The 27,418-nt window shown below is 42.8% G+C and overlaps 1 protein-coding gene across 3 annotated transcripts in view; it reads right to left on the reverse strand.

Moving 5' to 3' along the window:
- ARHGAP1 (Rho GTPase activating protein 1) overlaps positions 1-27,418 on the reverse strand; it is a 103,039-nt gene that overhangs the window by 43,842 nt on the left and 31,779 nt on the right. For all 3 annotated transcript variants that reach the window (XM_073604308.1, XM_073604307.1, XM_073604309.1), the window contains exons 4-5: positions 10,542-10,629; positions 770-901 (exon numbers count right to left, since the gene is read on the reverse strand). In XM_073604308.1, coding sequence (XP_073460409.1) covers positions 770-901; positions 10,542-10,629 — 220 coding nt within the window. The remainder of the gene's footprint in view (positions 1-769; positions 902-10,541; positions 10,630-27,418) is intronic.

The raw sequence follows: 27,418 nt of genomic DNA on the forward strand, positions 1-27,418 counted from the left end.
ACTTATGTATTTGTACATGCTGATCATATCCTCCCCCCTTAATCTCCTCGTCTCAAGAGAATAAATTCAGTTCCTCTAATCTTTCCTCATAGCTGAGCTCCTCCATGCCTCTTATTAGTTTGGTTGCCCTTCTCTGTGAACTCTCCAGTTCCCCCGATATCCTTTTTATATATTGGTGCCCAAAACTGAACTGCATATGCCAGAGGTCGTATGAATGATTTGTACAGGGGCAAAATGATATAGCTCTCTCTCTCTCTCTCTGCAGTCCATACCTATCTTAATACAAAAAAGGATTCTGCTGCTTTAGAAACTGCAGCTTGGCATTACATGCCATTATTAAGCTTATGATCTACCAGAACACCCAGATCCTTCTCCACCATTGACTCCCCCAGCTGTTCTCCTAGTATGTATGATGCATTTGGCCATTTCTCTCCGTTGAGCACCACTGTAGCAGTGCACTTTTCCCATCAGTGGACAGATACTAAATTCTGCAGGGAGCGGGGCCACGTAATGACGTAAAAGGGCAAAACTGATACTTCTATTAACTTGTCCAGCTACCGACATTTCAATTTTTTCATTACAATGATAGGCTGCTTCATTGGCCAATAGGAATGTGTGTTAGAAAGGAGAGGGCAAGCAAGTTTTTTCACTACCTAAAACCTTTTTATTCCCTTATACCTGGGGAATAAAATGGAGAATTTAATGCTTTGCTATGGACCAATGGAGACCATTCTTTATTTTGATACAAAGAACAGAGGTATGTTCTTACTTGCGATCAAACTCTCGGTACGCATCTCTTAGCCAACCCAGAGAGGGCTTGTTCTCACTAGTTAGGCCATGGTGCAGGTAGATCAAAGTGTAATCACTTTCCACATACTGGTCCAATGTGTGCTTCAGATACCTGCAGGGAAACAGAATAACAAATCAGTCAGTAAGGACTTGGGGTCATTGGGATAGGAGGATCTGTTATAAAGAGCAATGATACTAGAAAAGAAAATGTGATATTTGACACGCCCTACTGCCTGCACACCTTGCAAAAGTGTACCTGCAGCCTGCATATACTGGTTTTCTAGGACGGTTTTACAGTAAGAACAGATGGATTCCAGAAAGTACATTCTGCAAGAATCATCTACCCTTACCCAAGATGGCCACGGCTAGAAACGCTGGGGGAGGGGGGGGGGTGCATTTCAAAGCGATTACACAAAAATCACATTACAACATGGATGAACGGATGGTTGGTGGAGTTTGTTTTGAATTTAAAAAAATAAAATTATATAAAACATTTTCGGTTTCTGGTGCTCAGATACAGTTAAGTTCCATCTAATGTTCCCATGTCTGTATACCAGCCACAACTTCAAAGTGGTGTTTTCACTTCCCTTGGTGTATCTTACATTGAGATTCTGGAGAACTCAGTTGTTTTATCACCATCATTATCTTGTTTGTAATGCGTCCCTAATATCATTACGTTGTTGCTTGTAATATGGTCTACTGTACACTGATGTAAGGTTATCTTCATATATGAACAATGGTTTCATATAAAAGGCATGGATCTTGAAGATGCAAGATTACTGTGAAACGCTTCAATCCACTTCAATTTTGGACGTTTTATTCATGCACCAATCTAATACGACCATATATGGCAACCATGTTTCTGTGGTGTTTTTATGAGAGTTTTAACCGCTTGCTGACCAGCCGCCGCAGTTGTACTGCGGCAACATGGCTCGGTTGCGTGAATCGCCATTATGTTACGTCGCTCCCTCTGGTGGACACTAGGGGCTTGCGCGAGCCCGGAGCCGATGCGAGTGCCCGACGGTCTCGATGACCACCGGGCTCCTGCGATCGCTCGTAACATGGTGAGAAATGGGTTCTCTGTGTGTAAACACAGAGATCCCGGTTCTCAGAGGGGAGAAGTGACAGATCGTTTGTTCATATAAAGTATGAACAGCGATCTGTTATCTCCCCTAGTCAGTCCCAACCCCCCTTCAGTTAGAACACACATTAGGGAACACAATTAACCCCTTGATCGCCCCCTAGGGGGTTACCCTTCACTGCCAGTGACATTTTTACAGTAATCAATGCAATGTTTATAGCACTGATCGCTGTATTAATGCCAATGGTCCCAAAAACGTGTCCGCCATAAAAAAAAAAAAAAATTAATTAATTAAAATCGCAGATCGCCACCATTACCAGTAAAAAATAAAAAAAAATAATAAAAATGCTATAAAAAAATGTATCCCCTATTTTGTAGACACTACAACTTTTGCACAAACCAATCAATATACGCTTATTGCGATTTTTATTACCAAAAATATGTAGAAGAATGTATAATCGGCCTAAACTGAGAAAAAATTTGCTTTTAAAAAAAATAAATAAATAATAATGGGGATATTTATTATAGCAAAAAGTACAAAATAGTGTTTTTTTTTCAAAATTGTCGCGCTTTTTTTGTTTATAGCGCAAAAAATAAAATCACAGAGGTGATCAAATACCACCAAAAGAAAGCTCTATTTGTGGGAAAAAAAAAAGGACGTTAATTTTGTTTGGGTACAACGTCGCACGACCGCGCAACTGTCAGTTAAAGCGAGGCAGTGCAGAATCACAAAAAGTGTTCTGGTCAGGAAGGGGGTAAAATCTTCCGGGGCTGAAGTGGTTAACTGTGTAAAAGACGTTGGTGGGGTTTTGATATTAGTTTATGTCCTCTTTGTGGCACATGTAAGTTTTGAGTTCCTCTTCCTTCATTGGATGCAGACAGGAGGAAATTAAAACTCAATAGGAGTAGTAGGAAGGTGGGCAGGGGCTAAATATAGCTCCAAACTACCCTAGTGAGTAGATTGCACTAATATTTTTGCCACCCAAATGCAGCATTTTACATTAAACCTCATTTGCCATGTAGTTGCCCGCCCCATTAATTTGTCCAGATCTTCTTGCAAGGTTTACACATCCTGCAAAGAAGTTATTGCCCTGCTTAGCTTAGTGTTGTCCGCAAATACAGAGATTGAACTGTTTATCCCATCCTCCAGGTCGTTTATGAACAAATTAAACAGGATTGGTCCCAGCACAGAACCCCTGGGGGACCCCACTACCCACCCCTGACCATTCTGAGTACTCCCCATTTATCACCACCCTCTGAACTCGCCCTTGTAGCCTGTTTTCAATCCATGTACTCACCCTATGGTCCATGCCAACAGACCTTATTTTGTACAGTAAACAATTATGGGGAACTGTGTCAAATGATTTTCGTTTCAATGTTTTTATTGGTGTTTTCACATCAGATATAACAATAGTAAAACATGTAGACATTATATCAGTTGCAGAGTACCTGATGTTTGTTTATACGAGTGAAAACACTGGGTACCGCTGGAGATCTCCAGTCAGGTATCTGATCCATGGGCCCCAGACTTTTTCGAAGACCACTATTTTTTCATTCAAGATTGCCGAGAGCCTTTTATTTATCATGAGCCAGGAGAGCTTGTGCTTAAGTTGGTCAAATGGGATGGCAGCTGACCTCCAATTTCTGGCTATTGTGATTCTGGCAGCGATAAATATGAAAGTAATAAGCCTTCCCTGGTTTTTTTTTTGAGGCCACGTCACCTTTAAGCCCCAGTAAGGCATGTTTAAGGGATTTAGTGAGGTTGATTTGGGTAAGGGTAAAAACCCTCATCCAGAATCTTCACACTTTGGGGGCATTGCCACCATATGTGGTACATCGTTCCATTTTGCCCACAACCTCTAAAGCACTTTGGAGAAGCTCCTGGGACATATGTGGCCAACCTGGTCGGCACCATGTACCATCTTAAAAGGACCTTAGTTTGCCTCTATTATAGAGGTGTTAATAAGTGATTTGGAAGCTGCTTGGGCAATTGTGGAAGTTAGATTAAGTCCTAAATAGGGGAGGGCTACGGGTTCCAAAACAAATTTATAGGAGGATTGGAGGGTTTTTATGACCCGATCCGGTAGGGAGATGTTTAACGCTCTGGATTTGTCCTGGTTAGCTGAGAGGCCAGAGAGCCTAGAGAAGGACTGTAATATACCATGGATATTTGGAAGAGTGGTGATGGGCATGGAGACCATAAATAGGATATCATCCGCAAAAAATGCGGTTTTGTGTTCCTATTCCCACATTCTATTCCCTTTATATCTGTACACGCGCAGATTTTGATAGCTAATGGTTCTATAGCCAGTACAAACAATAAAAGGTGAAAGTGGGCAGCCCTGGCGAGTCCCCCGTTGAATTGGAAAGAGCGTGGACTAATAGCCGTTGATCATTAGAGATGCTGCAGGGGAACTGTACAGGGTCGACAAAAACTGCAGACCAAATTTATATTTTGATAAGACATAGAAGAGGTAGTCCCATGACAGGGAGTCAAAGGCTTTCCGAATATCTAAAGATAGCAACATAGCTTGTCTAGGCCCCTTTCCATCCCAATCTGACCGAACAGCTGGGATAATGTCTATTATTTTTCTGGTCTGGTCAGACGCCTGGCGGCCAGGAATAAATGCTGCTTGATCAAGGTGTATGTAACGTGCGAGAAAAGTATTCAGTTACAGGCCAATATTTTGACATTATTTTCAAGTCCACGTTTATCAAGGATATTGGGCGGTAGTTGGAGCAAGCTCCATGGTCTTTCCCCGGTTTCGGTATGACATGTATGTACGCTGTGTTTTCATGAACTGGGATGCAATTACCCCTGCGGATGTCATTGAAGTAAGAGCATAAGTGAGGGGTAAGAATATCTTGATATTTCCGGTAGTCAAATGCTTTTAAACAAAGAACTTTTTAATGAACATATTTCCAGATAAATGATTATATAACTACAAAGAGTTTAGCATGAAGTGCAAATTGTCTATACTTCCTCCAACTTTTGCTTTGTCAGTGCCTGAAAGGCTATGCAGGGTATGTTGTGCGTTTTGTTGTGCAATTTCCTCCCATGTTCTTCCTCTTTCCATTTTTCTTCATGTTGATCAAAGGGCAAGGCAGCCCACTAACATCTCTGTCAACTGAGTGGAACATGGTACCAGGAAACAAGAGAAAAAAGGATGGGGGTGCTGGGTATGAAGGCCAGATAAAAGTGTGGTGTGCAGGTTGTGTAAATAAATTGTAAATTCAACAGTTAGAAATAGCATTAAGGGCAGGGCTTGAAAAATTTGCTTTGAATCCAGGAGCCAGCTTTTTCCTTTTTAACAAAGCCTTATTTTCAAAGGACAAAACCCTTGCTCTTATGTAGCCTCTAACACCATAGAGCAGCCGTTTTCAAGCAGGGTGCCTTCAAGTGTCATCAGGGGTGCCTTGGCAAAATGCCTAGAAACTGCCCAAAAAAAATGTATACAAGCCAGCAGATGGATCAAGCCACAGGTTTTCATTGTGCATCATTTCAACCTTGAAGCCACCAGTGTCCTAACAAACAATATCATCATCTGTTGGTAAGGAGGACATTGGGCACCTGCACAGCACCTTCGTTTGCCCCTCCCCTTCCCCTCCCCATCAACACTGGGGTCACATTAGCTAAATGAGGGAGAGAAATAAAGAGAAGAGAAACATTGGAATACTAGTCAGTACCAGTGTGCAAAGATGTTTGCTTTGGAAGAATAAATCACCACTAATGTTGGATGTTTTACACATTTGGGTGTTGCTGCATTATGTACTAAAACTATTCATTTACTTTTTTTAAATTTTAGAATGGGGTGCCCCGAGTAGCATTGTAAAGGGTGCTTTGACTGAAAAAAGGTTGAGAAACACTGCCCTAGAGAATAAAATAGTGGTAGTTCCAATTTTTATGTCGCACAATATTACCGCAAAATTTCAGTAAAACTTTAGGGGGCACAAAAGTGCAATAAATTACCCAATTGTTTAATAAAATATAAAAGCCAAGGTTGCACAGAGTAAACAGATACTTAGCATGTCAAACCTTAAATTCGCGTGCACCCGTGAAACAGCGACAAAACTTCAGTTCCCTATATTTTCCATAGGTGACGTTTTAGCGTTATGAAAGAGGTTTGGTGCTAAAATTATTGCTCTCATTCCGGCATGCGCAGCGATATGCAACGTCTGTATCGCAATCAACATTTTTCAGGCGTAGGCGCCCCGATGCGTGCTTTTACGTTTGTACGTGCGTATATGTGGGGGTGGGAAGTCCTCAATTTTTTCAGGGAAGGGAGGATTTTATGTGCTTGGTTGTAACTTTAAATTTTTTTTTTTTTTTACTTCAACAAGACCCTGCATGTCTCCCCTGTGTGTAATGCAATGCACATTGCAATGCAAAACATTCATTTCTGGCCTCGATGGCCAGGAAAACTATCAACGGGGACCCGAAGTGATGTCATATGCGGTTCAGCAACAAGAAAGGGAGGAGCGTGGACGTGTGTCTGCTCTCCTCCCTCCCCTCTACCAGGCAGCACCCGCTATGTTGGTCCCATAGATGGGCAAGTGGAGCCCAGGATACATCGTAGGAAGGCGCGCACGGGGTGTGTGGAAGCATTCGGGTGGCAGTGCAAGTAAACTGCCCAGCGCCCAGAACTACATGTCCCGGGTGTCAGGCGTTAGGAATTGTGCATCCCTGCGAAATATATTATATGGGACAAATGGGCGAGTTCAGATCGTACTATACCACCTGCTACCTACTTTATGGATGTGGATCCATGGTAGATTCTTCCTCATTTTCTTTTGACTAAATGTGTCTCAATATGCTAGTGTCTTGATAAATAGACCCCTTTTTATGTCTTGATAAATAGACCCCTTTTTATTTGATTGAGTTTCAGATGTATAATTGCTACTTTTACATTGACCCATGTATGCTGAATGGATATGTTGTAGATTATGTACAGTGATAGTTGAGCACTGTTTGCTGTACTGTATTTGTTTTTGTTATTTTGTACTTGTTTGTGTATAATAAATTACCTATTAAAAGAAAAAAAAAAAGTGTTTGTAGAAAATATATTAATAAAAAAATAAAATTGGTCCTGTTCCTTAAAGCATGTTATACAGCACAGTGCTTGTGCTGTGTAATTTGGTCCCCTGTATAACCTAAAAAACCTGGCTGATCCTGCCTGGCTAGGTCCTCCGTCCTGTAAACTGACCACGGTTTATCATGACTGCTGAGCCCTGACACCGTGGTCACTTTACGTGCCTCAATCATCTGCAGCTCTCCTCTCCCCCCTGTCCCCTCCCTGCCTGTCAGCTCCGTCCACTCCCCAGCCCTCCCCTCCTGCTGCTATCAAAACACAATGACATAGCTACAATCCCCTCTGCTATATTAAATAATGTCCCCAGTGCACTTTTTTTTTATTTATTTTTTTTTAAACAATGCCGCTGTGTACCTCATTTTATAGCACCGATCGGCGCTCACGTGACCGGCTGCCTCCTCTCCTCCTCCTGACGCCAGCGGGGGGGGGGATTCTCAGCCCCGCCCGCTGTAGCTGTCAGATCGAGGGAGGAGAGAGGCGCCTGATCACATGAGCACCGATCAGTGCTATGAAATGGAGGTACACAATGGCATTTAAAAAACAAACAGAAAAAAAACATACACTGGGGATATTAATATAGCAGAGGGGATTGTAGCAATGTCATTGAGTGGCTTAACAACCACTTTAAGGCCTGAGAAACATGGAGCTTAATGCCATAAAACGCTAACTTCTGATGAATACAAACAGCTGCTTCATAATGAAAATTTCATCAACCCGTACTGGTCTATAAGAATTCATAAAGGCATCATGAATGTCTCCCTTGTGGAGGCTGGTTGTAAGGTGGATGCTTAGTACCTGATCGCTAGTCGGAAATGTACCCTAGCTCCTCCTCACTGTGTATCCAGGGGCGTGGGCAGGTGGGACTGATGTACCATACATGGTGGACATGCCCTAAGGTTAGACATTACTCAATAAGAGTTCACGTTGTGATCCATTCGTTGATCATGATTAATGTCATTAAAAACCCCAGGGGTGCGCTCCTTAGTGAACCCATAGGAGTTCCCAGATCTACTCAGACCTTGATATACTTTATGTTCTTTGGGACTAAAATCACCATCACGACTGCTTTTAAGAGCCCAGTAGTGGTCCTAACATTGATGAAACAAACTATTATGGATAATGATCAATGAAAAGGTTTGAGAGGGTTTGGAACCTGTAGACAAGGTATATACAATCCCTTTCTTAATCACTTTTTGTTCTGGCGGCTGGGTTTGGTGCACGAGTGAACTAGATCTCCTCTACTAGCTGAGTGAGTGGTATTGTACTATGCCATTTTCCAGAGCAGAATAAAGAGGGCATCTGGCTTCAGCCTGCCTATTTCTTGCTCCTTGATTCAACACACCCATTCTTTAGTTTTCTACTTGACCGCCCTTAGCTGACTTATGACAGTCGCTATCAAAGGTCTACAGCTGTATTGTTACCCCCCTTTCTTTTTTTAATTTAATCCTTAAAGTGATAGTAAAGTCCACTTTTGAACTTGCACCTACAGGTAAGCATATAATAAGGCTTATCTGTAGGTATTAGTGAATATCTCCTAAACCTGCAATATTTAGGAAATATTCACACGGGATGCAGTTGGTGATGTCACCGGAGCATGCGCTCTGAAGGGATGGCATACCTGTGCCATGCCTTCACAGCTCCACGCCGGAGTTGTGTCTCCTGCGTGCAAGTGCAGGAGTGATGTAATTGCGGCTCAGCCATTCATACAGCCGAAGCCCGTGAACCTGGTAGGAAGACCCGGTGAAGATGGAAGCCCTGTCAGCGAGTCGCTGGGGGCTTTGTTCATAATGTGCTAGTATGTGACGCATACTAGTACATTTTTGCCTTTGCGGAGGATTTTTTTTCTTTTTTTGAAATGCCCGCGTTTACTACCGCTTTAATAAAAAACACTGAAAACAGAAAATGTCATCACCATTTACAAAATGGCTTAAGCCAGTATTTATTGATGGTAATCTTCTATATAGTGGATACGTGGTCAGCACTTAGATCTTGCAGATATGAAGATTAAATATCAACATTGGCCCTTTTTTAGGAAGTAGAGATGAGTTAGAACTTCATAGCCAAACCCAGTTTAATTTTTATTGATGTGCCTTCTTCGTGTATTGAAAAAATACAGCTAGCACAGCACCACTCCACTTCTTGTTCCTCATCAAGCCCCAGTGGACTCACAGGAGAACGCTGCAGAGAATGGCACCATGAAGAGCATCAATGACGTTACGCAAGCAGACCAAAGAAGAAAATGGTACATATACAGATTATAAAAACATGGGGTTTAAATTCTGTGCCCCACTGTGGAGACTTTAGCATGATCTCAATAATGTAGCTCTATGCTGACTTCTCTATTCTGTCTGGTACTTGTCACCAGAACAGGAAGTGCGGGAAAATATCCCTCATGAGAACACACAGACAGACAAGAAGAAAATCAAAAATAGATAATCATGCAGTGGTTCTAAACTTTCCTCACTCTACTAGATATTTTTTTATTGCTGCTGCTTGTGTCCCTATTAAAGTGATTTCTTCTCGCTTCCTGTTACCACGAACACCCATCAACTATGTAGTAAGAGGGGAGATTTTCCTTCACTTGCAGCATTATCTAAAATGTATTTCTTGGACTAGAATCAAAAAGGTGAGGTTCTAACCCAGGGATATGCAATTAGCAGACCTCCAGCTGTTGCAAAAATACAAGTCCCATCATGCCTCTGCCTCTGGGTGTCATGCTTGTGGCTGTCAGAGTCTTGCTAAGCCTCATGGGAATTATAGTTCTGCAACAGCTGGATTTCCGCTAATTGCATATCCCTGTTGTAACCTATCCCTCTCTATTCAAAACCAAAAAAGGTTGGACAGAATTTAGGCTTTAATTCCCAGCATGCTATGTTTGCATGGCAAGTATATGTTCTCCTAACGTTTATGAGAATTTCTTCTAGGGGTTTCCTACAAAACCTGAAGTTCACCATGCATGTTACAATCTGATCACACAATCTTTGTACAAATACCTTTAGAACTACCAAAACTATGTAATGTTAGGACCTACCTAAACTATTCAATCAGGCAGCATACTGCACTACGTAGTTGTTGGTATACCTAAAAGAGATTGTACCATGTGTGGTGTGAACATGTCTATGAGTGTTAGAGATTTTAGCTGGCAAGCCCAAGGACAATATATCAGTATTTGCTGTAAAGTGTTGCAGGGTGTATACTTCTATGGGTATCCTTTAAAGCTTTTTTTGTAAGCAAAGTTTTGAAGCTAAAAAAACTGCACTATACACATGAGTCCATGAGCAATCCTACAAAGCCACAGTTTGGATTAGTCTGGCATTTAAGCCAACACAGAAGGGTTTCTTTTTACAGCTGGAAATAGTAATAAAACCATATGGAATGCAGAGGGCCAAGCACCAAATATGGTGTGAGCTCTTACCACTAGGAGGAAAACAGATTATAAGTGGGCCAGCTGCCTGTGTCTGCTGTCAGGCTCTACAGCGGACATTTATGTTTGCACTGCGAAGGCTGATTAATGGGCCTAGCTGGAAACATGGCAGGGCCAGCTGGCAACATAGCATCTGGGGACTACTATAGCCACTTACTGTAGAAGTTTAACATGATCGAGCTGATGACACGGAGGCAGGCGGCAGGCACTGAACACGACGATCTTGCGCCCGAATTTGTCATCGCCTGTAAAAAGGAAACAGAAGATAAAAGGTTACAAAAACAGAGGAGTATTTCGCACAAGCTAATAAATATCCATTGCTATCAGACACTTGATCTGTGGGCTGATCAAATATTTATCAATATAAGGAGGCTACAAATATGGTATAATGATTAGTAAGGAGCAAATGTTAGTCATCTTTTCCCTGAAAATATCTGGGGAAAATAAATAAATAAAACATAAGAGAAACTGAAGAAATACATTGAAGTTAACAGGGAGAAAAAAAATTGAGGTGGTCTCTAGGGGTGCAATAGGCTTTAAATGCACCCTGAAAGTTAGAGAAGGTCATTTAACCTTTCCCGGACCTGTTCTTGTGCCAAAAATAAAATGAAAATCCATTAGCCTCATTATTTTACTCCCCCCCCCCCCCAAACAGAAAAACTGACAAAGTAAACGAAAAAAAAAAATTGAAAGCAACAGTACACAGATTAAGGGAAAAAAAATACCAAATTTTGCCAAATTACTCCACCCATCTCCAAGAACGGTGAGTCTGTAAACCTGCAATCATTATACTAGAAAATATTGAGACAGCTTTAGAATCTAAATTGGCAAAAGAATTGGACAGTTTTACTTTATGGCAACAACCAAACATGTCAACTTGAATGTTCATCATTGTATGAATCTACATAAATATCTCAGCGAGTCTTAGAATTTCATGCATATAAGAGCAATTTCTCCTAGGATGTTCACAGGGCACCCACAGACATTAGGGATGGTTCACCTGATTCAGCCACTTATGGTCATACTGTGGAATAAGAGAGTTGTAGAATGTTGGTTTTTCTGAAGGCCTTCCCTTAAAGTGGTAGATGCCAATCACAAAGTTATATACTGTGTTTCAGGCCTCTGTTCAAAATATGCACCTAGGGGCACTTTCACACTGACAGCACCCGGACGTCGGCGGTAAAGCGCCACTATTGTTAGCAGCGCTTTAACGTCGTTTTTGCAGCGCTATGCCAGCGCTGCCCATTGATTTCAATGCGCAGGGGCGCTCCTACAGAGCCCCAAAGATGCTGCTTGTAGAACTTTTTTTTAGCATCCCGCAAGCACACCACTCCATTGTGAAAGCCCTCTGGCTTTCATACTGGAGTGAGAGGAGAGGCGTTTTACAGGTGCTATTTTTAGCGCTATAGGGCCTGTAAAGCGCCTCAGTGTGAAAGCAGCAGAGTAGCAATTCTGGGTTTGTACACACGTCCTGTTGTGTACACGCATTGCATTGTGGGACACGTGGTTCAATCACCAGCACTGTAGTTGAGTGCCCACTGCCCAGTGACGGTCCTACATGTCCCACAGTTCAATGTGATTGGCCCAACAATACAATACGATGGGCTGGATAGGTGAAGAGGTTACAGCATTTGTTTTAAACCCTCAACATTTCATCCTATTTTAACTTTAAGACAGCGCAAGTACACAGGCTTCAACTTTTGTAACAGGGTATTGAGGTAGGTGTGGTTGGCCTACAAGTAGGAGTTTAAATGCTAAATTCTGCCACAGAACAAAGATTTACAATCTACTTGGGGCAAAAAAAGGCATTACAAGCTTTATGTTAAAGGTCAACTAACCATTTAAAGTGGCTGTAAACCCCAGACATGAAATATGAACAAAGCATATCCCTCTATAGTGTGTACTGGTCTCAATTAAGAGCATCAAGTGCCACTGGTACAAGCAGACAGGCAGGGAGGGGAGGGAGACAGAGGGACAAAGGAGACAGATAGCAGGGCTGCAGATGACGGAGGCACGTACTCTGACCACAGTGTCAGGGCTCAGCAGCCATGATACACCATGGTCAGTTTTCAGAGGGGAGGGCATAGCCAGGCAGGATCAGCCAGGTTGTTTGGGTGTTACAGGGGGCCAAATGACACAGCACAAGCACTGTTCTGTATAACATGCTTTAAGGGAGCAGGATCGTTTTTTTTTTTTTTTTTGGGGGGGGGGGTTAACAAATAGACTGGAAATAATAAAACAATGTACCTATTCACACGTTCTTTGGCAGAAACCAAACGTTTCCTCAACAGTCTATATTTTAGAACTTGTTTTTCCACTTTTCTTGCACAATACTTTTATTTCTGAAAAATTCCTTGGAATCGCAGCTTGCTCTACAGATCTGACATCTGCATACAGATTTCTTTCATCACATTAATATTTTCTCACACGTAGAACACTGGCAGCAGAAAAAAAGTGCTACATTGAGTATGCCTTCAGTAATTTTAGGCCGCATTTACATCTATGCTAACTGTATGCTACCGCAATGCACAAACAGGGGTGCGATACCATTCATTTGGAATAGCCCCCATCTTACATTACCGAGGGACCCAAGTTTTAGTGCACCATAAGGCACAGATGTAACCCAATTGTCCATTGTGGTGTGCAGGAAAAAAAAAGGTGGAGATGCATTAATTTTTCCACTCTGGCGTGTTGGAAGCCTAATCAATATCAACGGGCTGCTTTACCACAACACATGTAATGTTTATCCGGTACTGCACTACAAAAGTTGGCTTAAAAAGTTTTTAATCATGTTGTTCCTCCTTCCTCCCCTCTTCTCTTCTTTCCTCAAATTGGTTCATATTACAGTCACCTGTAGCTGCTCTACATTTATTTTACCTCTCAAACCATTTTTTTTTTGCCCCTCTCTGGACTCGTTCCATCCTATCAATATATCATTTTGAAATAGCGTCTCCAGAACTGGACACAAAACTGTAAAATGGGGTACAACTAAAGATCTATATAGAAAAATCAATAAATATTTAAAGTGGATATTCATCCTCATTGGGATGTTGCCTCCTCTCTGTGGACTCTAGGAATGACCGCAGTGGCGGAACTACCGCCATAGTGAGCCAAGCGGGCGCTATGGGGCCCGTGGGGGGGGGGGGGATGAGAAATGCATACAGCGGGGGGGTGAGCCACGCCCGCACAGTCCCCCAGCCAGGGGAAGTGAGGAGAGGAAGAGGCAAGCTGTCCGTACGAGCAGAGAGCTGTAAGAGCTTTCATTTGAATTTCCTGTGTTCCTGGGGCTCACCGTCACATAGCCCCACCTCTTGGCCTGGCGTCTTTGATGACGTCACATGTCCTGCATTAGACCGGTGTTCTGTCTATCAAAGGCGCCGGGCCAAGAGGTGGGGCTATGTGACGGTGAGCCCCGGGAACACAGGAAATTCAAATGAAAGCTCTTACAGCTCTCTGCTCGTACGGACAGCTCGCCTCTTCCTCTCCTCACTCCGCACAGGCCACGCTGCATTGGGCACGGGCAGGCCACACTGCATTGGGAACACACAGGCCACATTGGGCACTGGTCAGGCTGCATTGGGCACAGGTGAGGGTGATTGAAGCGCCAACACCAGGTGTTTGGAGTATCTTTATCTGTTGATTGATAAACTTTCTGGAATACACATATTGCTATTGTGGTGTAGTATGTGGGCCTGTTGTCCCTCCATCCCTACTTTCTTTCCTTCCTTCATCCCTCATTCATCTTGGACTCTAACCACACCCCCTTTGAGCCACGCCCACGGGGGGGAGCATACAACATTTTGCTATGGGGCGCTGTGATTTCTAGTTACGCCCCTTAATGACCGGGTTATGCTATTAGCATCGGCCGCTCAGCGCATCTGAACCGATGGTGGGCTGACAGTGGCCGTTACCTATTGCACATAGCCACACACAGAACGGTTAGTTGCGGTTCCGGAAGCCGGATGTGTGAAAGGAGCCTTATTGTTCTCTTAATGGGTCTAGCTCTTAAGCTTTTCTTAAATGCACTTAAATGTTTCTTAAAATATCCACCACCCCAACACAAGATAATTACTGAATTCCAACACCTCTGTGTATTCAAGTGTCAGGTTTTCATCTCTGTGGACAGCCCAGGAGTACTGCAGCTTTTGCTGATCACAATTCTGATTGCATAGTATGGTGCATGCACCCAGTGATGATAGGGAACCAGTTAAAAATACAATGCTAAACCCCATATGCACCTTGGCAAATGCCAATGGGGGAGGAATAAGGATCCAGTCAGTTTTCTTGCAGTGCTCATATGCTTACAAGAAGTATGCTGAGAGGAGGAGAGGGCAGAGTGACAAAAAAAATGCTCTTTCATCTGCTGCTTCTTCACTGTTCTGTTACAGGCTGGTCTCCTGCCCTGCCAAAAAGAGCTGTGCTGTTTTGCACAGCTGTGTAGGTTTCAGGACTGGATAGACAGAAATATTAGGGGGGAATCTGAGGGCCCTGTTCTTTATAGCTCACAATCTAGGAGAGAGGGTCGACAAAAGGGTAATAGCTGTGGGGATGAGCTAATGGAGAAAATAGTGCAGTTTTAGTTGGGGGCAGGATAGGCTTCTCTGAAGATGAGAGTTTTCAGGGATCGCCTAAAAGTGGATAAATTTGAAGACAGTCTGACAGATTGGGGTAGTGAATTCCAAAGGATGGGCGAGGCTCGGGAGAAGTCGTGGAGGCGGATTTGGGAGGAGGTGATGAGGGAGCTAGAGAGCAGGAGGTCTTGGGAGGAACGAAGAGGGTGATTAGGTTGGTATTTTAAGACTAGGTTAGTGATGTAGCTGGGGGCAAAGCGGTGGATGGCTTTGTAACTTAATGTTAGTATTTTGAATTTAATTCGTTGGATGAGTGGCAGCCAATGAAGGGATTGCCAGAGAGGGGTAGCAGACACTGAGCAGCTTGTAAGGTAGATGAGTCTGGCAGCAGCATTCATGATGGACTAAAGGGGGGATAGTCTATTTAAAGGCAAGCCAATGAGGAGGGAGTTGCAGTAGTCAAGGTGAGAGAAAACCAGGGAGTGAATCAGGAGTTTTGTGGTTTTATTGGTTAGAAAGGGACGTAGCCTAGGCTTATGACATGCACAGCTCTCTCTCTCATAAGTTTGCCAGGAAGGGGGGGGGGGGGGGGGGTGAGTCATAAGAGGGCCAATGAGAGCTGCAGAGCCGGAGGTGTGTGTGTAAATCCATTAAGTGACAGGCAGCAGCTTCAGCTGCCCACAGTTAAAATGCTTGCAGCCAGACTCAGTGGAGGGAGATTTCTGCAGCATATTTGGCAAGTATAGAATCACAGTATATATAAAATATGCAAAGTGGTTGGGGGAAAGCTTCAGAATGGCAAAGATATTTTTATTACAAGTTACGTGAGCAGACTGCAGTTCCTCTTTAAATAAAATTTGCACAGGCTACAAACACTATGTGCAGACAGCCCAGCTAGGCTGCATTCACACTTCAGCATCTTGAATTGCAGGCAGATTTGCAGCGATTTAAAAGCGCCAATGTGTGAATGACAAATCACAGGACTAAAATTTGAAATGACATTCATTTAAACGACACCTAAAAATGCGGTTCGGGCCTGCCGCGATAACTCGCTCTGCAATTGCAGCATCACGTGAAGCTTGTCGTCCAAAAAAAGTTCAGGAGCTACTTTTAAGTAACATCACAACATGCATGGTCATGTAATCATAACTGGCTATATTTTAGAAATGGGCAAGCCATATGGGGGGGGGGGGGGGGGGGGGGGACATGACAACAGCTTTGATAATTGCCAGGTGGAAACGTGGATAAATCACTACAGAAAGCATACAGTAGGGGGGGTGGGTCGACCAATATAGTTGTTTCAGGGCCAATACAGATTTTTCAGCCGCCTTTCGGGTCGATATTTTGTACAGCACTGTCACCTGCCACCAGATGCAGCATGTCACTTGCCCCTGCCACCAGATGCAGCTTGTCACTAATTACACTACTTCTGGCAGCCTCTCCCCAGCGGTGTCCGAGCAGGTAATCTTCCACATGCGGACAGGAAGGCGGTGAGAGATGACGCAACTATCCAACCGCTTGCCTGTGGCTGCAGCTCTGACAAAAGCAGCCTTCGCAGCCTTGCTGTAGAGGCGGAACAGGCGTGATGTGAGGCAGGCAGTGAGAGATGATGATATCATCTCCCTGCTGTGCTGACAGAGATTGGCAGAGACTGCAGCAAGCGCTGCAATACCGATTATTTAAAAAATGTGAATATCGACCCCCCAATAAAAAAAAAAAAAAAAAAAAATTAGGATAGAGAGATTATATATATATATATATATATATATATATATCTCTCTCTCTATATATATATATATATATATATATATATATATATATATATATATATATATATATATATATATATATATATATATAGAGATATATATATATATATATATATATATATATATATATATATATATATATATATAGATATAGATATAGATATAGATATAGATATAGATATAGATATAGATATATCGATCTCTCGACCCCTAGCATACAGATTGTAAAAAAAAAAAAATCTGATAAGGAGATTTCACCTTCTTCATTCTATACAAAAAAACCATCAAAAATGTGTTGCCCGGTGTTCAAGTTGACTGCAGGGTTCAAATCTAAATCCAAAGCCGGCCCATACATGGATCGAAATTCGGCCAGTTCAGCAGGGACCAGCCGAATTTCGATCCTTGTATGGCCACCATGGCTGTACACAAGTTGATTTATTGATCGACTTGTGTACAACCAGCCTGTCGTGTTTTTCCCCAATGATTGGTGCCACCAGCTACAGCCAGAAACACTAAAACATTAGGTTCTGCTGGCAGGGAAGCTTCTCCGCCGGCAGAATACAATAGCAATGCAGGAGGGATTCCCTCATCAACACTGACCAGGTTGATGGGGGAAATAAAGTAATTTTATTTCCTTCTGGAAGTAAAGAAAATGGTTTAATTCATGACCGTGTGTGACATAAAGCAGTTTCCAGTGCAGCACTGTCAGGATTCTGAAGATGGTCTCTAAAGCAGTGCTGGGACAAGGTCATTTGGTACCAAAAGTAAAAAGCCAAAATGCACCCCCCCCCCCCCCCCCATGGTTTGTGACTTGCCTCAGCTGCATCATTTGAGGGTCTTGCATTTTTTGCATCCCACCCACCTCCTGCTGCAGCACCCAAGGTAACCACCTCTTTTGCCTGTCCCTTGGCCTGGCCCTGCTCTCAAGCCAATCTGCAGTATTCTCTTCTCTATATCCATTCAAAGTGATGAATATTAAAGCTTGTCTAGGTTCAGAAAAAAAATTAGTCGGTGAGCGGAAGTTACAATCTGCAGAGCTCAGTGAGGAGAGCCAATTGGAAGGGAGGGGAAGGGACACTCCCCCCTCCCTCCAGACAGCACATTGGAACAGAGCTGAGGCTGTCAATCAGCTGGAAGTCCCTCCACTGTCACCTTTTTTCTCTTGGTGTCAGGAAAACTTGTCAGAAGTGAGTCATGCTTATAGCAGAGGAAGGAGGCAGCAGACAGAAATTACACTTAGTGCTATTAATTGAGACAAGTACACACTAGGGATATGCTTTGTTCATATTTTATGTCTGAGGTTTACAACCACTTTAATCTTTCACAAATAAGCCTACAACTACATTGTTCTAATGAATAACATAAGACTGAATGTTTGGATTCTTGCACAAGATCTGATAAGACCGTGATGGTCTTTACTATAATATAATCCAGTAAGCCACCAAATGCCAACCCTGGCAGCCCCTGCTGAGGTCCCTAATGATGTTGTTCTCCATTTCAGACAGCCAAGTATTAGTAGCTTTGAGTGAAACGCATTCTGTCAGTGAAGCTCATGCTTTATAAAATTGAGCAATATATTTTCTAAAGAACTAGGATTCTCCTTATAGGGAAGGCTGGAGTCCTATCTGCAGACTCATTGCAGCTCCAGGCTGTGAGAAAGCAACTCTCATCAGCCATCCCCTGAGAATAGGAACCAGGCATCTATTAAAGGGAACACAGAGAGGCATAAAACCCTGACTGCTTAGCATAAAAACACATTGCACCCGACTCTTCTTAGTGCCAAGCTACACAAATCAGAGTCAGTTTTAATAGACAAACAATTTATATTAGGTGGAAGAATGTTATGGCAGCCTAGATGGTGTGTGCCTTTAATATTAAACCAATTTCTTCATTAGTAATTTCCAGCTCTTTTAAAAGTGATGACATGCCATGCAGCACTGGACATAAGAATTTAGTGATATCATTTAATATGGGCCTACACCGCTGTTCAAATCACTATGCCAGCCCTGAAATTATTATTGAAACAACTGACATCTCTTAACACAGGTAATGTTTATTAAATGAACTGTAGAGTTGGAAATGCAAAGTACACATCACAGACAGGAACACAGTAAAGCAGGGTATACAAGTTATATTGGTACGTTTTCTAAAGTATACCATGGGGGGGGGGGGGGGGGGGGGGGGGAGAAGCAGGGAGGGAGAAAGAGGGGCAAGGGAGGGAGGGGGGGGGTCCCCACAGGAGAACAAATGATAGTGGACAGTCAGAACGAAGGGGAAACTGAGAGAAAAGGGAAAAAATTAGAGGAAAAACGAGAGAATGAGGAAGGACTGGGCCTAATACCATTCTGCCGAGTTTGATGCCTCCATGTGCCAGAATCTCCTGTAATAAGGAGGGAGTTCAATATACTTGTCACCAACCAGTCATTCTCCCAATAAAGATTTATAGTGTGAGGTGTCTAGCTTCCACCCAAGCCGCCCATATTTTGTCAAACTTCTGGGGCAGTTCCTACCCAAAACTACTGACATCTCACCTCACTCCTCCAATCAGTTATCATCCATAGGATGTCAGTCACATGAGTAATGCCCAGGCATTGGGCAGGTGGTCTTTGCCAAATGATTTCTGACAGACCACATGGACACTAATGATGGCATAAAAACTTGGAGGGAGATTTAGGCTACTTTCACACTGGGGCGGGCAGGCGGTAAAGCAGCACTATTTTAATCGGAGCTATTCGGCTGCTAGCGGGGTCAAGCAGATAGGGGAAGTAAAGTAGATGTAAACCCTTAGGCCTCTTGCATACTGATGCCAGGGTTGCCAACCTCCTGCAGCATTTTTTACTGGCAAAACATGGAAAATTTGCTGGCTGAACACATTTTTTTACTGGCAACCTGAGAAACTACAGAACTCCTATTGAAAACTAACAGTGAATATTTAAACAGTATAAACATGATATGGAAACACTGACAATACCTATAACAAAGTCATTTGCTTGATTTACGCTTAAAAAGTCAACACAGCATGACATGATCAGCCCCTGATATTTACTGGCAGTTGTAAATAGACAGATAGACAGACAGACAGACAGACAGACAGACAGACAGACAGACAGACAGACAGACAGACAGACAGACAGACAGACAGACAGACAGACAGACACTCTCTATCACAGATTTTTACAAACTGTCAGTGAATTTACTGGCGGTTGGCAACCCTGACTGATGTCAAAAGACACGTACCATTTTTAGGCAAACAGGCGTCTTTTTAAAGGATGTAAATGCAGACCATCGATTTCAATGTGCATCCGAACCACGACACTACCTGCTTGGAGTTTGCATCATCTCCCTGTGCCTGTGTGGGTTTCCTCCGGGTACTCCGGTTTCCTCCCACAATCCAAACTCATGCTGGTAGGTTAATTGGATCCTGTCTGTCCCTAGTATGTATATATATATGAATGTGAGTTCAGGGATCTTTGATTGCAAGCTCCTGGTGGGCAGGAGGTGAATGTACAATATATATGAAAAGCACTGCGTAAATTGATGGCTATACAAGTACCTGTAATAAATAAATAACAAAATGTACACACTGTTATTACTGTTACTCGCTCATCCATGTCTGTATGCACCTTGCTTTGTGCACTGGTCCAAATCATTTGGGGGGGGGGGGGGGGGGTGTTTTTCAAGGGTTGGGCTTGGCCTCTTAGTTCCAGTGAAGGGAGCTCTTAAGATGTCAGTATACGAAGATATTTTGGACAATTTCATGCTCCCAACTTTGTGGGAACAGTTTGGGGATGGCCCCTTCCTGTTCTAACATGACTGTACACAAAGCAACAAAGCAAGTTCCATAAAGACATGGATGAGCGAGTTTGGGGTGGAGGAACTTGACTGGCCTGCACAGAGTCCTGACCTCAACCCGATAGAATACCTTTGAGATGATTTAGAGCGGAGACTGCGAGCCAGACCTTCTCACCCAACATCAGTGCCTGACCTTACAAATGTGCTTCTGGAAGAATGGTCAAACATTCCCATAGACACTCTCCTAAACCTTGTAGACAGCCTTCCCAGAAGAGTTGAAGCTGTTATAACTGCAAAGGGTGGGCCAACTCAATATTGAACCCTACGGACTAAGACTGGGATGCCATCAAACTTCATGTGTGTGTAAAGGCAGCTGTGCCGATACTTTGCTTATGTATGTATGTATGTACGTACGTACGTACGTACAGTAAAACCTTGGTTTGAGAGCATTTTGCAAGACAAGCAAAAGGTTTTAACTTGATATACAAGCGATGTCTTGATATACAAGTAGTGTAACATCAGAACTGAGTATAAAAGAGAAGAGAGGCACCTCTAAGTGTAGCAATATGGTTACATTTAGAGGTAAAGGTACAACATTTAGAAACTCACATGGTTGATGATTAAAACAGGCACATCAAAGTATGCAGTCATCCAGGGTAAAGCTGTCCACATAGACCGTCCTCCTCACCACCATTGGTGTCGTCTCTTCCACTCTGCGCTCCACGAGCGGTTCAAGGTTCGCTTTCAAATCGCTCTACTGCAGCGTAGTCTTTCCGGTCACGATTGCAGACTGATAGCGGTGAGAGCCGGCAGGTCGGGGGATGGTCTATGTGGACAGCATCAACCATGTGAGTTGCTAAAATGTTGTACCTTCATTAAATGTAACCATATTGCTACACTTAGGGGCCCCTCTCTTCTCTTTTATACTCTCTAGCGCCTACTGGATTTTGCTTCTAATCCCCTTAAGGACTTATGAATAAAAGGTTGTGGAACGAATCATTTGAGTTTCCATTATTTCTTATGGGAAAATTTGCTTTGATATAAAGTGCTTTCGGAACAAATTATGCTCACTCTCCAAGGTTTTATTGTATGTATGAGATATATATATATATATATATATATATATATATATATATATATATATATATATATATATATATATATATATATATATATATATATATATATATATATACACACATATACATATACACACACACACACACACACACACACACACATCTATAGACATACATATATATATCTATATATATATATATATATATATATATATATATATATATATATATATATATATATATATATACACACACATACACAGTCCCTGACAAAAGTCTTGTCACTTCTCTATTTTGTAGAAACTCCTGCTATTAACCTGACTTTTAATTAATCAATTGGTGTTAGAAATAGCTCATATGAAAAGCTAAAGCCCTCCCAAATGATGTTTAATGCACTGAAATACATTAGTTTCACTGAAAAAAGATTTATCATTTTATCAAAGACAGACAGGTCAAATTTTGGCAAGACAAAAGTTTTGTCGCCTATACAGAAATTGAATAACTTTACTGAAAATCCAAAAATATGTCAGCAAATTAAAGTAGTGGTGCTGTGAGATCCAAATTTAATATCTTGTATGACTTCCATGAGCTTGAAGGACAGCATCCATGCGGTTTGGCAAGGATTCATACAATTTATTGATGAAGTCATCAGGAATAGCAAAGAAAACAGTTTTGCATGTCTCCCAGAGTTCATCAATATTCTTTGGTTTCGTCTTCCATGCTTCATCTTTTATCCTACACCACATATGCTCAATGATGTTCATGTCTGGTGACTGGGCTGGCCAATCCTGGAGCATCTTGATCTTCTTTGCCTTAAGGAACTTTGATGTGGAGATGGAAGTATGTGATGGAGCACCATCCTGCTGCAAAATTTGGCCTTTTTTTATGGTTGGGAATATAAGAGGTAGATAAGATGTCTTGGTATTTTAGACTATTGATGTTGCCTTCCACCCTGCAGATCCCTCGCACACCCCCATACTGGATGTAACCCCAGACCATGATTTTGCCTCCACCAAACTTCACTGTTTTCTGGGTAAATCTCGGCTCCATGCGGGTTCCAGTAGGTCTCCTGCAATATTTGCGGTGACTGTGGTGTAGTTCAACAGAAGATTCATCTGAAAAATCCACCTTCTGCCACTTTTCCAGAGTCCATCCTTTTAGCAGGCTGTGGCCCTTGGCAAATGCCACACGGTTTTTCAATTGTCTTTTGTTTAGTGCTGGCTTATGGGCACTGATCCGACCATGGAGGCCATTTCGAGACAGAATCCGACAAACCGTTCTGGTTGACACAGGGACTTCAGGTGACCAGGTCTCGTGGAGCTCTGCTGCAGTGGAAAATGGGCTGGCCTTGGATTTTCAAGCCAACAAACGGTCCTCTTGAGCAGTTGTCTTGCGAGGTCGGCCTGACCTGGTCTTGTCCAAAACGTCTCCAGTCTCTTCAAATCTTTTTTTTATCCTCTGAACTTGACGCTGAGACACATTGAAGGTGTCTGCCAAATCAGCAGTGGATCTGGTCTTCAGCCTCTTGATAATCAACACTTTAGTCTCTGGGTGAATCTTAGGCATGTTTGCAGAGGTCTAGTTGCAGTTGAGAAGGTCTAGAGTACTGGTGTTCTTTTTATACACACCTGAGACCTAATTGATCCATTATTAGTCACAGGTGAAGCTCATAACAAGGCGACAACACTTATGTCTTTGCAAAAATTGACTTAATGGACTTTACCAAGCTGTGAATATTAGAATACTTTTTGTCAGTTTAGTTTTGCACTGAAACATTATTACAAAAGCTGTTGGGATTAAAATTACCCATTTCTTGTAACAAAATCTTGATTAGAAATATATTTTAGCGGCACTTTAGGTCAATTTGTACACAAGCGACAAGACTTTTGTCAGGGACTGTATATCTATCTATCTATAGACACACACACACACAAATCTGTGTTACCGGTCAGCATTTTTATATGCAGATTCACAAATGCACGCATCTTTGTGCTGCTGATCTCCTGCAGTCTTGTTGCAGCCAGTTCCCCATCACTACACACTTGCTTCTGCAATGGCTGCACTTAATTTCTCAGGGCTGGCTTCCTAATAGTGATGACAGTGGACCATGCCTGTGTAATTTGTACTGAAACAGTCACATGTTGTCGCTAATGCAAGCTCATGTGACAACACACAACTGTGTGACAGGGACAGAGTGCTATAAGAGGAAAGGCCTGCACAAGCACCTTATTTAAATCAAAGCTCCAGATCTAACAATATTGAACTTGATCTTTAAAATTCTTTATCATGCTAAAGCTTTTAGTATATCTTAGAGGTTGTGTTTATATGTAGTTTTAATACAAAATTGTCTGTACTTTACCAACATCAAAACTCAGCCACTGCTATAGCAGCCTCCAAGGCATGGATCAATTACCCGGAACAAGTTTACACAAGATGTTTGGCCCCACCACCACGTTGAGACACCTGGCTGCTTTTAGACATTCCCCACCTCTGATGACATCACCTAGTATAAAGCTAGCCATAGATGGATTGACAATCGTCCACTTCAGCAAGGAACGGACAACTTTTGATCCATCTATTGCCATTGCAGCTCGAGAAGTTGATCTAATGTACTGGGATGATGCCTGCAGATGCAGGCATCACCCCGGTATTGTTTAGAGCCGGCAATCGGCTCTCTTGTAATAGCAATCAGAGTGGCTTACTAGCTGCCCAATTGCTATTACAGGCAGAGGCAGAGGTGCCCCCCCCCCCCCCCGCTGCTGCCCTCTGAGGCTCTCTTGTTTCACCGGAAGACCCGAGCGAACAGTCGACGCCTCCGCCAGCTGGCCGGACAGCCATGCAGAGCCGGTGTTCTATCGATTTGTGCCCTCAGTCGAAAAGTGCCCACGCATGCGCAGAACGGAAGAGCACTCCAGCTGATTTGCCGATCAGCTGGAGGGATGTCACCATAGCACATGCGCACATCATAGGAGGGTCTTTTTCGACGTGAGATACCATTTCACAGACACAATTGAGATCTATGCAAAGAGCGGAGGGACACCGTAGATGTCAGATTGTGCCTCGCTGTAAACCCGCAGCACAAAAGTGAGGCACAATATGACAAATACAGTGTCCCTCTGCCGTTTGCATAGCATCAAATTGTGCCCGAGAAATGGTATCTCCGGTCGAAATAAAGGCTCCTACGATGTGAGCATGCACTATGGTGATGTCATTCCAGCTGATCAGCAAATCAGTTGGAGTGCCCTTGGCGTTCCGTTCTGCGCATGCACTTTGACAGCGGGCATATAATCGACAGAACACCGGAATCAGCTTTGATCAGTTGCCCGTAACAGTAAATCGTAAGCGAAGACATATCACTTCCGGCTTACTCAGAAACCATCGGCACCATTTTTTAAAATCAAAAGCATTCAAAAACCAGCTTAGAAATGTACTCCGACAGGTCAGTCAGGCATTCTAGTCAGGATGTCCTGTACTGAGGATAGCCTGGTTTCAAGGTTCTGAAGGTAAACTAGAAAAAGGAAGGAAAGATCTTGGTAAAAAATAAATAAAGAAAAAAGAAAAAAGAAAAAAGGAGCAGGAAAGGGGAAAGACGAAAGCTGAGGGCTGACAGGAAAAAAGGATGAGGGGGGTGGGGGGTAGTTTCTGTGGCTCAGGTACAAACAAACATTTTGACTGGGAATCCATGAGAATGCTACATTTTTTGTAGACAAATCACATATGCCCTTTAACCTCTGCTTCGATGGACTGTTTAGTTTAGCTGCCATGAAGAGGAGAGTAGACATTTTTTTTTTTTTTTGCGCGGCAGTGAGTCCTCAAATTGATTAACCCCAGCCCCCACCCTCTCCCTAGTTCCCTCAATGCATTCAGCTGTGGCTTCAACCCCATTACCCCCCACCTCCAAATGGTAAAGATCTAGGGTTGAGCTGCCCACGCCTGTGCACCAACGACTTGAACTGGACATTGCTGTAGCAATAGGGATACATCCTATTTAAGTATATGGGACATTTGTGTGCAGGTGTTGGCACTAGGAAGGGGGGCTGGGGGAATCTATGGAGGAAAAAAAAAAAAAGTAAAACCTGAACTAGAAGCACATCCCTAAACATTTAAAAATAAATTATTAACAGCTCTGATCTTTACCAGGAAGAACAGATGTAGATCTCAGGGAGGATAACAATGAGTCCACAGTCCCATCCAGAGACAATGTTGTTGCCTTGAGTAGCATTTTAAATTTAAAACAACAACAACATCTTTCCACTGTCTCTGCGGGAGACTACAGCTTTCCAAAGACATGTTTATGTGCCCAGGGGAGCATTCAGCAGAAGATCACATAAATATAGAAAAACACAACACAAGATGAAGCAAAACTGCATAATTAAGTCACTGAGCATTGAATTTTCCATGAAGGAATTCTCAAATCAAATTACTTCATGAAAAGCATGTCAGGGACAGGCTCTCAATCAGTGGTATACTGGGGGGTCCTTCAGAGGGATTCAAGCAGTTCCTCTTTTAATGGTAAGCTTGCAGGTATTCTATGGTTCCCCAAATACCTTTCATTGGCTCCGCCTTTTTATTTGCCATAAAAGTAAGCCGGTGTCTTGCCGAGAATGTTCCCTCGGCGGATAAGTTCCCCCCCTGTACTGCGCAGGCGCAGCGCCTGCGCAGTACATACTACTCTCAGTCGCCGGAGATAGCCGAAGCTCAAATGCTTCAATCAGCTGTACACGGCGCCTGCGCCCTAGGTCCAGGTTCCTTCCCCACCATCCAAGTGGACCTAGAGGGGGAATCTAAAAGTGCCGAGCGCAGCGAGGCCGTGCCCGAAGCGTGGCGAGCGGCCCTCTTACAGGCGCCGTGTACAGCTGATTTTCAGCTGTTCTGCTTCGGCTATTTCCGCCGATACCTACTGCGCAGGCGCAGTAGAGGGGGGAACTTATACGCCGAGCGGAACTTTCTCGGCAGAACACCGGCAAGCCAATTTTCTGGCAGCCCACACAGTCAATGCCTCCAGGAGAGGGGAGGGGTCAGTGGCCCTGTCATATCATTTAAATCTGGCCATACATCATGCAAATTTTGACTGGTTCTTGAAGGACCAGTTGAAATTCGCTTAGTGGATGACCCAAAAGGGAAGATCTTTGGCCAAACAGAGCCTGCATCAACATCAGATGGATGGCTATTGAGGAAAATATTTAAAATAAAGTTTCTGTGAATGGAGTTTAGCGCTGACTGTGTTCCTTGCCAGCGTGGTATCTGGATGCGAGGAATGGTAATCAAGAGATGCATATCTGGCTTCTTTGGCCTGTCCAATCACAGTGATGTCGTCACCTTACTTTGATTTCTGGATCCTGAGTGAACCCTGCTGCTAAAAAGCCAATAGAATATGTCCGCATCACAACCCACGTGAAGAAGTTGACACCTGAAGAAGGACCCAGCTTCCGGTGTATGAAAGAAAAGAGAAGGCGCCGGACTGGAACAAGTAACCTCAAATTTAGGCGAGTAAAGGAGGCACCGGCACAGAGCGTATCTTATAAAACCTTGCACCTTGTGTATATATATATATATATATATATATATATATATATACACACACATATACACATACATATATACACACACACACACACACACACACAATATATATATATATATATATATATATATATATATATATATATATATATATATATATATATATATATATATATATATATATATATATATATATATATATATATATATATATATATATATATATATATATATATATATATATTGCATAGAGTTGGAGGATGCTTATTGCCGCCCAGCTCATAAATAAACACAAGAAGC

Source organism: Aquarana catesbeiana, linkage group LG11, assembly GCF_042186555.1.
Source record: "Aquarana catesbeiana isolate 2022-GZ linkage group LG11, ASM4218655v1, whole genome shotgun sequence".
NCBI lineage: Eukaryota > Metazoa > Chordata > Amphibia > Anura > Ranidae > Aquarana > Aquarana catesbeiana.